General features: G+C 46.2%; 1 protein-coding gene across 11 annotated transcripts in view; it reads right to left on the reverse strand.

Annotated features, from left to right (window-relative positions):
• Positions 1-12,708, reverse strand: part of DNAH9 (dynein axonemal heavy chain 9) — a 324,423-nt gene that overhangs the window by 35,089 nt on the left and 276,626 nt on the right. For 8 of the 11 annotated variants that reach the window (XR_006890674.1, XM_046676357.1, XM_046676360.1 and 5 more), the window contains 3 exons: positions 8,148-8,275; positions 5,298-5,525; positions 362-553 (listed from right to left, as the gene is read on the reverse strand). Coding sequence is in view for 10 of the 11 variants with exons in the window: in XM_046676357.1 (XP_046532313.1) it covers positions 362-553; positions 5,298-5,525; positions 8,148-8,275 (548 nt within the window). In the remaining variant the exon portion in view is untranslated. Of the gene's footprint in view, positions 1-361; positions 554-1,569; positions 1,886-5,297; positions 5,574-8,147; positions 8,276-12,708 lie in introns of those variants that run through there. The other 3 variants (XM_046676363.1, XM_046676358.1, XM_046676366.1) reach the window with 3 other exon arrangements.

Genomic DNA, 12,708 nt, shown 5'->3' on the forward strand with positions numbered 1-12,708 from the left:
GCAACTTGTATCAGGTGAGTGTGGGGTCTCTCCCTGCCAATCCACAGCCCCCTGCAATGCTGTGAGTGCACAGGGGTGGTCCAGTGGGCCCTGGGACAAACATTCATGGGACTGACCCACACCAGGCTTGAGGCACTACTTTGATTTACTAAGCTTTCTTGGCTCCAACCTCTCCATAGGACTCTTCTTGGCCTCACCCTGGTCCTAGGGTTGGCTGCTTGGTTAAACTTGCACTTCCTCACTGCACCTGGGGAGGGCACAGACCTTCCCCGGTGCACACCCTCCTTCCGAGTGCAGATGCTGCATCATCCCTGTCGGAGGTGGCCCTCCCGACCCACCCCACGCTGGCCGGAGCCTGTACCTTTGCATTGGCCTCCAGGAAGTTGTACAGCACGTTCACAGAGATGGTGAGGTCCCCAGTGTTGAAGGGGTAGGGACGATTCCATCCCTGCGGCCCAAACTTTCGTCTTTCTGCCACCACAGCGTGAAAGTAACAAAGAGCAAAGAGGATGCTCTTGAACTCTGTCTCTCGGGAGCACATCTCCAGGGTGTCCTGAAAGGAAAGTGTGGCCTTCAATGTTAGCACAGAGCTGCCGTTATGCAGGGCAGGCCCGCGGGTGGGTTAGGGCGGCGGGTGGTTGGGTTGGAAAGTTACTGAATGTCCTGGTTAGGGTTTGAGCTGCAGTGGGACTATAGACGGCATCGTGGATGGCTGTGGGCTGAGGGTCTGCAGGGACCTTGCAGAGGGGTTGGGTTTAGTTTAGAATCTGAGGTGAGGTTTTGATTCAGGTTATAATGGGGTTTGGTTTATGGTTACAGTTTGCACACATGGAAGTGCTAATTAAGTTCTCAAGCATAGCTAATAGAAAACAGGGTAGTGGGCCAAAGGACTGTCATGTTTGTCATACTGATGTCCCTTTGTGTTGGGGTGTGGGTGGGGACTCCCACAGCATCATCTCTGATTTCTTCCCTTCCTGTCATACTTTTCTTGCCCGTCATGGAAACTTAACGGGTGTAATGACTGCCTGTGAGACTGAGGGACCGCAGCTCGTCTGCTGGGGGAGCTGCTGAAAGGAGGGAGACGAGGGCAGTCAGAGCCACAGAGCCCAGAGGAGCTCCGTGCCCTCGCCATCCCGACTGCTCCACTCAGACTGAGCAGGGGGATCAACGTGCACTGCAGAAACAGGAGCGCCGACGGGGCCTGGCTGCAGAGCACAAGGCAGGGAAAGACGAGGCTCATGAAGCGGGGATGAAGGGAGGGACAGACAGAAGAAAAGAGAAGCAAGAGATAGTCCAGAGAAAGGCAATACCATCGTGCTTGGCCGATTTTAAGGAGGATGGTGGCGATGGCGGGGAAGGGAAAGCCTGAACTTTGAAGAGATGGTAGGACAAGAACCCCTGGAATTTTTGGAGTTAAAAACAATTTCCTCTGAGTGAGACCTTCTCTGCTCAGGAAGGAGTAAGATGTTGCAGATGGAGCCCAAGAGAGGCACTGTCACAGCTCAGGCAAATTGGATCGGGTTCAGTGCTGGCATTTCTTCTAAGAACTGGTCCTTAGACCTTGCTCACATGGGCAGGAGCTGCAGAGGAGACAGGCCAGATGAAGCTTCTGGTAGGCTTTATTTTTCCAGGGAGAACCCATGACACAGTCTCTATCTCTCTCTGGATATGTGGGGGTCACTCTGGTACCTTTGTTGGGTACCATGTTTGCCACAAAGGTTTAGATGTGAAAGGTCAGAGGTGGTGCAGAGGACAAAGTCGCTGCCCCATGCAAGCAAGAAGTTAATAGCAGCTTTCTGGACACAGCTGTTCTCTACTGATGTGTAGGATGCTTCCTTTGTTACTTTTGACACATTTGAAAAAATTGGGTCCTGCTGAAAAATGCCTGTAAGCACAAAGACAGGAAGTCACACATTAAAATGCTGAAACTGGTTGACAGTGGCACACTCAAGCAAAAGTCAGAATAAAATAACCATCCCCAGAGAGCACCGCTATCAGGGAAGCAGGGACAAAAAGAGCTCAGTGCTGTAATTAGTGCCTTAAATGGTTAAAATTGGGCTCCGAAGAAAGAGAGTGAATAACAGGGGGTATTAACCAGCCCTCTGCTCCAGGGCGCTCGTAAACGCAGAATGGAACAATTAAAACTCCTGTGAGCAATAAATATACTCATAAATCTATCTCTCTTTCTCAGAATGAATTACTGAAGATGGCTATAAATGGCTAAAACACCAACTGTGGAAGGGACAGAATAACCAGGAAAAGCCAGTAACTCTTGGGATATACGTCCCAGTTGCCTGATGATAACCCAGCCTGGACATCCGGCTTGCAGGGGGATAAGCCCAAGAACAAGAGCCCATAGGGAGGCTGACAAGATGAAGCCCAGTATGGCTACGGGTGATAACACTCCTCCTGAGGCATAATATTGTACTGTTAATGATCAGGAGACATAGCATGTGAGGCATCTGCTGCCCTCCTCCCTGGCTCTGCCCAAGACCCTCAAGGCAGAAGAGCTCGAAATGGTCTGTCCCTGCATCCTTCAACAGAGCTAGCAAACTGCATTCCAATGCCCTAGTTTTCAACTTTTCATTTAAAAAAAAATTGTGGTATAGATGGCTAACAGGTACATGAAAAGATGCTCAACATCACTGACCATCAGGGAAATGCAAATCAAAAACACAATGAGATATCACTTCACACCTGTTGGAATGGCCATTATCAAAAAGACAAGAAAAATCAAGTATTGGCGAGGATGTGGAGAAAAGGGAACCCTCGCGCACTGATGGCAGGAACGTAAACTGGTGCAACCATTATGGAAACCAGTATGGAGGCTCCTCAAGAAATTAAAAATAGAACTACCATATGGTCCAGTAATTTTACTTCTGGGTATTTATCTTAAGAAAACAAAAATACTAACTTGAAAAGACGTCTGCACCCCGTGTTCATTGCAGCATTATTTACAACAGCCAAGATATGGAAACCACCTAAGTGTCCACTGACGGATGAATGAGTAAAGAAGATGTGGTATATACATACAATGGAATATTACCCGGCCTTAAAAGAGAAGGAAATCTTGCCATTTGTGACAACATGAGTGGAGGTTGAAGGTATTATGCCAAGTGAAATAAGCCAGACAGAGAAACACAAATATGATCTCACTTACATGTGGAATCTAAAACACAAAACAAAACAAAAAATCAAGCTCCTAGATACAGAGAACAGATTGGTGGTTGCTAGAGGCGGGGGCCAGGGGTTGGCAAAATGGGTGAAAGGTATCAAAAGGTACAGATTTCCAGTTATAAAAAAAATTGTGGCAAAATATACATAACACAAAATTTACAGACAACCATTTTTAAGTACACAGTTCAGTGGCATTACGTGCATTTACATTGTTGTGCAACCCAATGCCTTTTTAGGGCAGAAATGTCTTTGCCTGTAACCAGCTACACCCTCCTGTATAGAATCAAAGTTAAGAATGTGTATTTTCCCTAGGTGGAATATAAAGTCTAGAAAATTTAGAAGTTTTGACCTCTGGTACAGAATACCTATGAGTTTAGTCAAGGCCTATTTAGGAAAAAAAAGAAAAAGAAAGAAAAAGAGATGCCCTTGGATGAGACTGCCCTCTACCTTCTGCCCCATGTTGCAATGGGCAGGTAATTCTTTTTTTTTTTTTTTTTTTGAGGAAGATTGGCCCTGAGCTAAATCTGTGCCATCTTCCTTTATTTTGTATGTGCGATGCCTGCCACAGCATGGCTTGATAAGCAGTGCTCAGGTCCATACCCAGGATCCAAACCTGTGAAACCCGGGCTGCTGAAGCAGAGCACGTGAACTTAACCATTACACCACTGGGCTGGCCCTGGCAGGTATTTCTTAACAAAAACGGCAAACTAAAATATCCTGAATCTCCTGGTAATGTCCCCCTACTCTCCGTTCCAGATTACACGTGGGTTTTGGAGTTGGTTTGGGAAGGTGAGTGAAAAAGAAGGAGACTGGGTAAGTTTGCTTTTCCAATCTTTGTGGCTGCTTCCCTCTCCAAGCTGGACTGCTTGATTCCTACATTATGAAGGGGCTCAAGCACTCAGTAAAAGCTTGAGACTGAGTGCCAGGTGGTCTTCATCTGATTTTAAGTTAAACCAGGCCCCAAAGGGCCACTGGTCCTGGTGGCTTATGTCATGTTAGCCGGAACGTTGTGCTGTTGGACGGGCTACTTCGAGTTACCTAGATGACCCAGCTGGGACCGTGGTGAGTTTTAGCATGGGTTCTGTAAAGCTAGAGACCCACTGGTGTTCTTATAAGATGGCATCAGAGAGGACAGATCCCAGAACCCTCCCCTTGGATTCCGCCAAGGCCCAGTGTGGCAGACGGATTTTAAGGACTCCACTCTTCTGCTGTTCACATCTGTGTGTATTCCCCTTCCCAGGAAAGTGGAAGGCCCCAGGGAGGAAGCAATGAGGAGGGACATCTTCCTGAGAAGATTAAAGAGGCTTGAGCTTCAGACTTTGCAAGTGCTACTTTATGTATGAAGTTGGCCTTCTACAATACAAGTCTTGGAATTCCCAGTAATGGAAATTCCAGTAATGTAGGAGCCTGCATTTGAAACTTATGCCTTGATATTCTTAATCTCATTGTAGCATAGTGTTCTCAGAGTTGACTGCACAATAGAATCCCCTAGAAGACTTGCTAGAACACAGATTGCTGGGCCTCCCCCTCCACCCCCAACCTCAAGTTTCTGACTCAGGAAGTCTAGGGTGGGACCTGAGAGTTTGCATTTCTAACAGGTTCTCAGGTGATGCTGCTGCTGATGGTCTGGGCGCCACAACGTAAGAGTCTAAGACATGGTTACATTCCCAGTCCAGATCCCCACTATCTGATGCCTGGATTATTTGAATCCTTGATATTCAAGATGCATGCAGATGTCAACCGTTATCATCTAAACAAGGGCATCATCCCCCTGCTTGAAGATAGTTTGTGTGGCCAATAAGTGTGTGACCAGTATATCATATCAATGAGATTCATAGCAACATGTCCTTCTCCATCTTGGAATATTTAGTTAGCATATAGACTTGCAGAAAGTTCCCCCACAACTCTTGCCAAAGAAACTCTTGCCCTAAACTTAGATTCCCCAAGTGTATCTGGGAATTGAGAGCTGAGAGCTGTACTCAGTGGGCACTGGCTGGGCATTGCTCCAAAGTGCAAGTGACACCCCACTCCACCCCCAACTGCAGGTTCTTCTCCCATCTGGCTTGAATCAGCTCTTTGTAAGGTGGGGTGCTCATCTTCCCTCCCTCCCAGGGCTGTACCTGAGTGAAGTTGTCCAGGGCCTTGTGCAGGTTGGCATGCATGCCCGTGGGAGGCTCATTGGTGATCTTAATGGAGTTCTCCAGGATGCCCTGGGGGATGATGTGGCTCTCAGGGGAGGCCGCAGGCTCTGCACTGATGAAGACCCTGAACTCTGGGTGGCTGTTCTCGCTGTGTTCCTCCAGCTTCTTCTCCAGGGTGCTGAGCCACTTGGCCACCAGGTGAATGTTCTGGTGGGAAGGAAGGACCCCCCCACCAATGCAGGCATATGCTCAGTTCTGTTAGCATAAACAGTTATCAGGAAGCCGTCTAGAGCAGGGACCTGGTCTTAGCTTCAAATAAATCACATCATAGCATGACTCTTGGGATGCCCAGTAATGGGGACTTCCTAGTATCCTATAATTGAATCCTATCCCTTGACATCTTAAGTCTGTCTAGCGCCATGTTCTCAAACTTGACTACACATTGGAATCCCATGCAGCGCTTGTTAAAACAAAGGTCCTTGGGCTCCACTCCAGAGGGTTCGATTCACCAGGTCTAGGATGGGGCCTGAGAGTCTGCATTGCTAACAAGTTCCCCAGTGATGCTGATGCTGCTGGTCTGGGGGCCACACCCTACATGGTGACATTCCAACTCCAGATCCCCTTCTCTGACACCTGGCTTATCTTAACTGTTGATACTAAAACGTGGGGCCCTTGGACCAGCAATGTTGGCATGACCTGGGAGCTGGTGAGGCACGCAGACTCTTGGACCCCACCCAGACGTACAAAATCAGTGCACTTTAAGAAGATCCTCTAGTGATTTGCATGCACACTGAAATTTGAAAAGCACTGATTTAGACTCATTGCAGCTAGCTTTCCTTCCTCTCTCCCCCTCTCCAAACTATTCCGCTAATTGATGCCAAATTTATCTTCCTAAAACACACTGAGACATGGCTGCTCACGCAGTGGGAAGGCTCCTTACTCCAAGCCCAAGCTCCTCTGTGTGGGTCTTTGAGCCCTTCTCCTCCCGCCATGGGATTCCTATCTGTCTGTGTGTCCATCTAAACCTACATTTACATCTTAGCACTACTTTGTGGAATGCACCTTTCACTTTAATAAAAATAGTCACTTTGCTTCATTGCAATGTTTCGTTATGATGGATAGATAAAAGCTCCTCCATAAATATTTTAGGAAGCCTGCTCACAGAGCCTTAAACACACAGATCGGCACAGAGCGCAGTAACTGGGCCCGAGCAAGCAGGTCTCCAAATGCTGCTTTCTCCTCTATGGGATGAGAAACAACAATGATATTTGCCATACTTGTTTCACAGAGCTGCTGCAAACAACTGAAGGTATCACATTTGAAAGGGCTTTGTAAACTGTAAAATGCTCTGTAAGAGTTAGTAGTGGTTGATGTAATGAAAATTTGTTCAATTAAAGAATTCATTTATAGTCACCCCACCGGAGTGGAGAATTTAGGGGTTGCCTGGAGAGCCAGGGTTCTGCCAGCCAGGCAGTGCCAGTGACCCACCACTGAGTAACTGCTACTTCTGCAGGAGTTCCAATTCTGAGTTTAATCTGGAGAGCTCTCAGAAATCACAGCAGCACAAGACGTGGGGGTCCTGAACAGCTGGTAGGTGCTGGGGGAGGAAGCACCCTCTGTTCATTGTCTGGGTGGCTGGGTTCCCTAAGGGGCTAGTGCCCAGAAGGCATTCTCTTGGGCAAATGAGCCTGAGACAGTTGGGGAGGTCACACTTTCCCAGCAACAAGCGGATCCTCACGGGAGGAAGCACAAATCCCAGCTGTCATCATCTTTTCTCCTGAGATTCCCACTGTTTCTGGAAAAAAAGTCCCAGAGAACAGCAGCTTCCTCAGCTGCTAGGCTCTGAATAAATAATAGGATAATTAAGGGTGAAGACCCAGCAGCAAGAGGTGGTTCAGCGAGTGGCCAGGGGACAGAGGAAGGTCTCGATAATCAAAGCTGGGACCGGATGGGAGTGGCTGTTCTTTTCATTTGTTTTTTCTTTCATTGATGCCTTCGTTGATTCTTCCACCCAACAGATTTTGTTGAGTGTCTACTACGTTCAAGGTAGCATGCGGGGTGCTGAAAGGTAAATAGGGAACATCTCTTTCCCTAAGGAATGTGGTGACGGACACAGTCATATAATAAATCACTTCAACACAGCCACGGACGCTCTAGTAGAGGTGGTTGTAGGGTGTTATAGGAGAAAAGAGGAGTAAGCCACTGGTTCTGCCACCACCTCAGCATCCATACAAGTTACGTAAAACAGGAATCGGAGAACAGACCATGACAGAAGAGGGGTAGCCTCTATGTCCTGTAAGCATTCAGTGAAATTACCAGCAGTAGGTGTTCTGGATTTCCAACCACCAACATGAGCTCTCCATGAAGAGGTTAAGTTCTAGTTATACACGTCACATTCTAGTCACGCATGTAAGGAAGAGCATACAATGCATAACACAATAAGAAAGGACAGAAGAGGAAGGTTCTGTGAAATGCATGGGAAGAGAACAGAAGCTGAAAAAATCCAGCCGCCATGGACTTCAACTGAATGGCAACTTCCTGAGCGTGCATCAAGCTAGGACTTGCCTTCCTTTTGTAAGTAGAGCCATTGAAACTAGAGAGTGGCAGGAGCTTGTGAGGAGCGGGGAGAAGAAGAGCTGTTGGGGGTGGGGTGAGGATGAGAACATACGAGGCAGGAGAAATGGAGAGTAGATTAGGAAGTGAAGGGACAGGAGTGTGAAGGGAAAGGCAGGAGAGAGAGGAAGAGAGGACGCGGGAGTCCAGAAATGTGATTGAGGTCCAGACAGGTATGGGATCAAGGGTGACCCAATCAGGGCAGAAGAGACATACCTGCAAAATAACCCAGTGACCTTTCTTGGCAGCTAGGTCCAGCGCGGCCTCAGCCACTACCTCCTGTCCTTGCCCCAGAGACACGTTGTGAAAGTTCCGATTGTTGAAGGTGTACCCGAGTTTTTTACCTAAAAGGAGTATGGAGTTGTCATTATTATCTCCTGTGTCTAATGATCTGTGTTGTTTGACGTTCAGAGGGAAATGCACACTTCCATATCGCTCCTCAAACACAGGCATGCCTGAACCCAGACCCCAAGCCTCTCACACTGACGCTTTTCCCTCACAGCGTGGTGGGGGGCAGGCAGTGTGCGACATTTTCCAGCTTTTTGTCCCCAAATAAACGGAAGCACTTGTCTAGACCCAAGCTGCTTCACCCCTCGCTCCTCACTTAATCCCCAGGAAGGGGTAGAGGTGCTGCTGCTCTTCGGTACAGCTTCCATTTGAAGGCCCGGCATTGGTCCGCTACTCGAGACAGCGCAGATGTGAAAAGGCTCAAAGCGGAGCAAGCACGTGGCTGTGGCCCCTTCTGACTTGCTCCGTCCTCTGTCCTCTGAATTGCTATTTTCCCTGGAACTTTACTGGGAGGCGTGGCCAGTAGGGGCAGGATTCAGGTAGCTTTAGCTTCCTGTGCTTTACTCCATAGTAACCTCCTTCCCTGTTATTCCCAACACATAGAAACATTTTATCTCATCATTTTGCATGAATTAGAATGAAGAGAGGCAAGAGGCAAGACAAGAAGGGGCTTGGGCGCATGGGTGTGAGTGTGCTGTGGGACGCATCTCCATAATGTCTGTTGGATGATGCTGGTGTTGGGCATGGAGTAAGGGAGCAGCCACACCAACATAAATCTCACGATCACATCACTGGAGCAAGGCCACTGCTCAGGAGTTGTTCTCCAAGCCCAAGAAAAACCACACACAGAAATGACCTTAATATACAGAACCACTTCCTTTTTTTTTTTTTTCAAAGATTTTTAAATTTTTCCTTTTTCTCCCCAAAGCCCCCTGGTACATCGTTGTATATTCTTAATTATGGGTCCTTCTAGTTGTGGCATGTGGGACGCCGCCTCAGCATGGCCAGACGAGCAGTGCCATGTCCGCGCCCAGGATCCAAACCGGCTAAACCCTGGGCTGCCACAGCGAAACACGCAAACTCAACCACTCGGCCACGGGGCCGGCCCCTGGAGAGCCACTTCTGCTTGGACATCAGCTATTAGTGCAATACGATAAAGTTTAGAGAAATTGCCTAATATTCTTTAGATGAAGGGATTATAAAAATATATTATACTGTGAAGGAATCAATGGGCAATCTTTCCAGGAAGGTGAAGTACACAAGAGAAAACAGAAGAAATTGAAAAACAGAAAAAGAATAAAAACATGTACTTAAAAATTGGCTTTCAGGGGAACTAAAATTGAAGATGCAATTTGAGACTTGTGCAAGAAAATTATAAAAAACCTGTCGACATTGGATATTTCTTTTAAACACTAAAAACAGTATAAACTCTCTTTCAACTGGATAAGACAAAGCAAGATGCTGACTTTTTGTAGCGAGGAATAGTTATTACAGATTCAACTGAGATGAACCCAAGAAATACCCTTATTAAACTATAAATCCTAGCTGGCAATAGATTTGATGTCAGTTTTAGAACCAGAGATACAGACAACTTATTCTGGAGAAAATACCAGGACAAAGGTGCTGAGATTTTTAGATATCATTGGTGACATTTCTGCTCACAAAAGAACCTATTTTTTTTTTTTTATTAGCAAGAGAAGGATATGGGAAAAGAAGGGCTTAATGAAGACTAGTTTGAAATCTACAGACTGGAGGGAGTGTTGGGGGCAAAGTCTAGCCCCGCACAGAGAAGCTAGATCAGTTTGCATTAATCTAGGCTTGAGGCATGACGACAAGGCTGAGGAGAAAGAAATGGATCTTGAGATGTTGAGAAGCAGAAAAATTGATGGGATTCGCACAGACTGAACACTCAGCCAAAGATGACTGCACCTCCTTTTAGCCTTGTGATGTGCTGAGGCAACCTTGCAGAGTCCTTCCATTTGCAACTGAGGCTCTCAAGATGCCTTCCTGGGTCATCAGCAAGCCTCTCCAGCCAGCTATGTTCTCTTGGGTTTTCATCCTTATACTGTTTGTGCTATGGCTTCCGTCCCTCCGCCCTACTGCCTTTAACTCATTTTCCCTTCCTGATCTTCCCTCTAACTCTCCATCTGGTGTGTCATCTGGACCATGGGCCATAGTAACATCTATGCGCCTTTACCATCCTCACAGCATGCTTCTTCAACCTCCAGCTTCTCTGAGGACAATGCAACTTCTGTGGCCCTCTCCCTAGTTCCACATACCCACGGGGCTGGGAGGAAGGGGAACATTTTTCTGGCCTTCTCTTGCTACTTGCAAGCTATTTATTCTCCACTCTCATGTAAAACTCTTTCTCTTATAAAAACACATGCCATCTGGCTATATTGTCTACCAACTTTTAGGTGGTCTGCCTTGTACCAACTTCCCAGTGAGATTAACTTTTCTTAGGGGCTTTGGAACTTGGTTTAAAATCTTGCATATTTCCTGTCTCATCATTATCCTGGTAAATTTTAATGTCACTATGGATGATGCAGCCAACATCTAGCCTCATGCTCCCTCATCTTCAAAGGATTTAACTCTACTCTATTTCTGTTACCCATTTCCAATGGCTGCACCCAGGACTTCATTATCACTGAGATCAGCCCCATGTCTGAAATGTTACTCATTCATATCTACCCATGACTATCACTTCCTACTGTCTATATTGATTGCTTTCTTACTCGCTCCTCACCTATTCTACTTTCGTCAAATGTCCAGTCCATTAGCTCTTCTATTTTTTCTAATCTTCGCTTTTATTTCTCTCTTATTTTAATATAAACCCAATAATCCTTAATTTGAGCCATGATCTTACAAAATCCTCAACTCCATTGACCATGCTATTTCTGCATCACCCAATTTTTATAAATCTTCAGTCTTGGACAAATCTAAGTGTTAATAGAAGAGAAAAATAATACATTTGGTGAATTGGAGCCACCACAAGTTTATGATTCTCAGCTTCAATGCTGTTTGGTAATCTTTCCATGTGTCCAGAAGTTGGCTACATTGCCCATTCCCTTCTTCCTTCAAACTTCCTAATGAACCCGACCCTTCTTATGCTCAGCAGTTTGCTTCACTCTCTAGTTTCCTGAGAAAACATATGCCATCGGGTGGAAACTCCTTCAATTCGCTGTCATTTTATCTGCATCTCTGTGCACCCCTATTATGTGTCTATCCCTGCACATCTCCATTTCAATGGAAGAGGTGCCCTCCTGCTGCCCATCCCTCATCTCTTCTCTAAATCCCATCTCTTCTCTATCCTCAACCTTTATCTCTCTAGTCATTCCATTCCCTGGCACATGAACAAATGAGTCTCTCTCAAGACAAGACATAATACTCAGCCAATCTTGAAGCTGAGGCAATCTTGAAGATTGCCCTTGCTCCAACCTAGCCAACTTTCAACTGACTCTTAAAGAAAAAGAGTGGGGCCAGGAACAATTAAAAAGAGACTCTAAGCAAAGTGTTGATAATCTGGCTGCAAAGACACTGAACTGAAAACTGCTTCTTTGAACACACCAGGTAGCAGGCCTACAAAAATCTAAGCTCGTAGTTCTGACGGCACCTGGAAAGAGAAAAAGGAGGCAGTGGAACGCAGAGGTGGTACATACAGCTTCTTTCTGATCACAAAATGGAAATAACAGAATTAATTTTGTCAAAGCCAGCTCACTGGACAAAGGAGGATTGAGACCAAGCAAGATCATGCTAGAGTCAAGTGAAAGAAGACCAGAGGAGATGCCCGCGTAAGGGCAGAAAGTGGAGGTCCTTTGCTGGGAGGGCCAAAGACGAAGCTATGCTTTGAAAGAATGTGACAAAAGGATGCAAAGGAAGGAGCAAACTGAGCTGCCTCAAAGCACAAACGAATCATCGTCATCATTATAATGCTGTACAGTGCTACCGTACCTTTAATGTTTCAGAGCCTCCTCACATCTGAGGTTTCATTTTTATCATCTCAGTAACCCCAGGAGGAAGGTATTATGGATGATTGGAAACAATAGCTGATTGCTTTTAGATGAAGCAAAAGCAAAAATAAATGTGCAAATAAGGAAGCATGGCTCATTCAGGAAGAAGGTGATGAGAAAAAGAGAGAGAAAGAGGGTAAAATTAAAGCGTTGTTAAGGGATTAATCTGGGAAGGCAAAAAGGAAAGCAGTGTGGGTGGGTGGTGGTAGGTTTCATGTTAAAACAGAGGCCAAGAAAAGTGGACGGAATTTCTTCTTACTTCTCTTCCTCTTCCTCCTCCTCTCCCACCCCCTCCTGCTTCTTCAAAGTTGTTGAGGAAGGAAAATCCTGGGGGAGACTAAGAGACACAAAAGTGCCAGAAAAGCATAGATTCCTAATTAAGGGTCAATGGATGAGCTTAAGGGGCTTAGAGAACTCCCAAAATCATCTACAGAATTTTGCTTGTCTGTAGGTTCATGCATTTGGGTTGTGGTAGTGGA

The sequence above is a fragment of the Equus quagga genome, chromosome 11 (assembly GCF_021613505.1).
Source record: "Equus quagga isolate Etosha38 chromosome 11, UCLA_HA_Equagga_1.0, whole genome shotgun sequence".
Taxonomy (NCBI): Eukaryota; Metazoa; Chordata; class Mammalia; order Perissodactyla; family Equidae; genus Equus; species Equus quagga.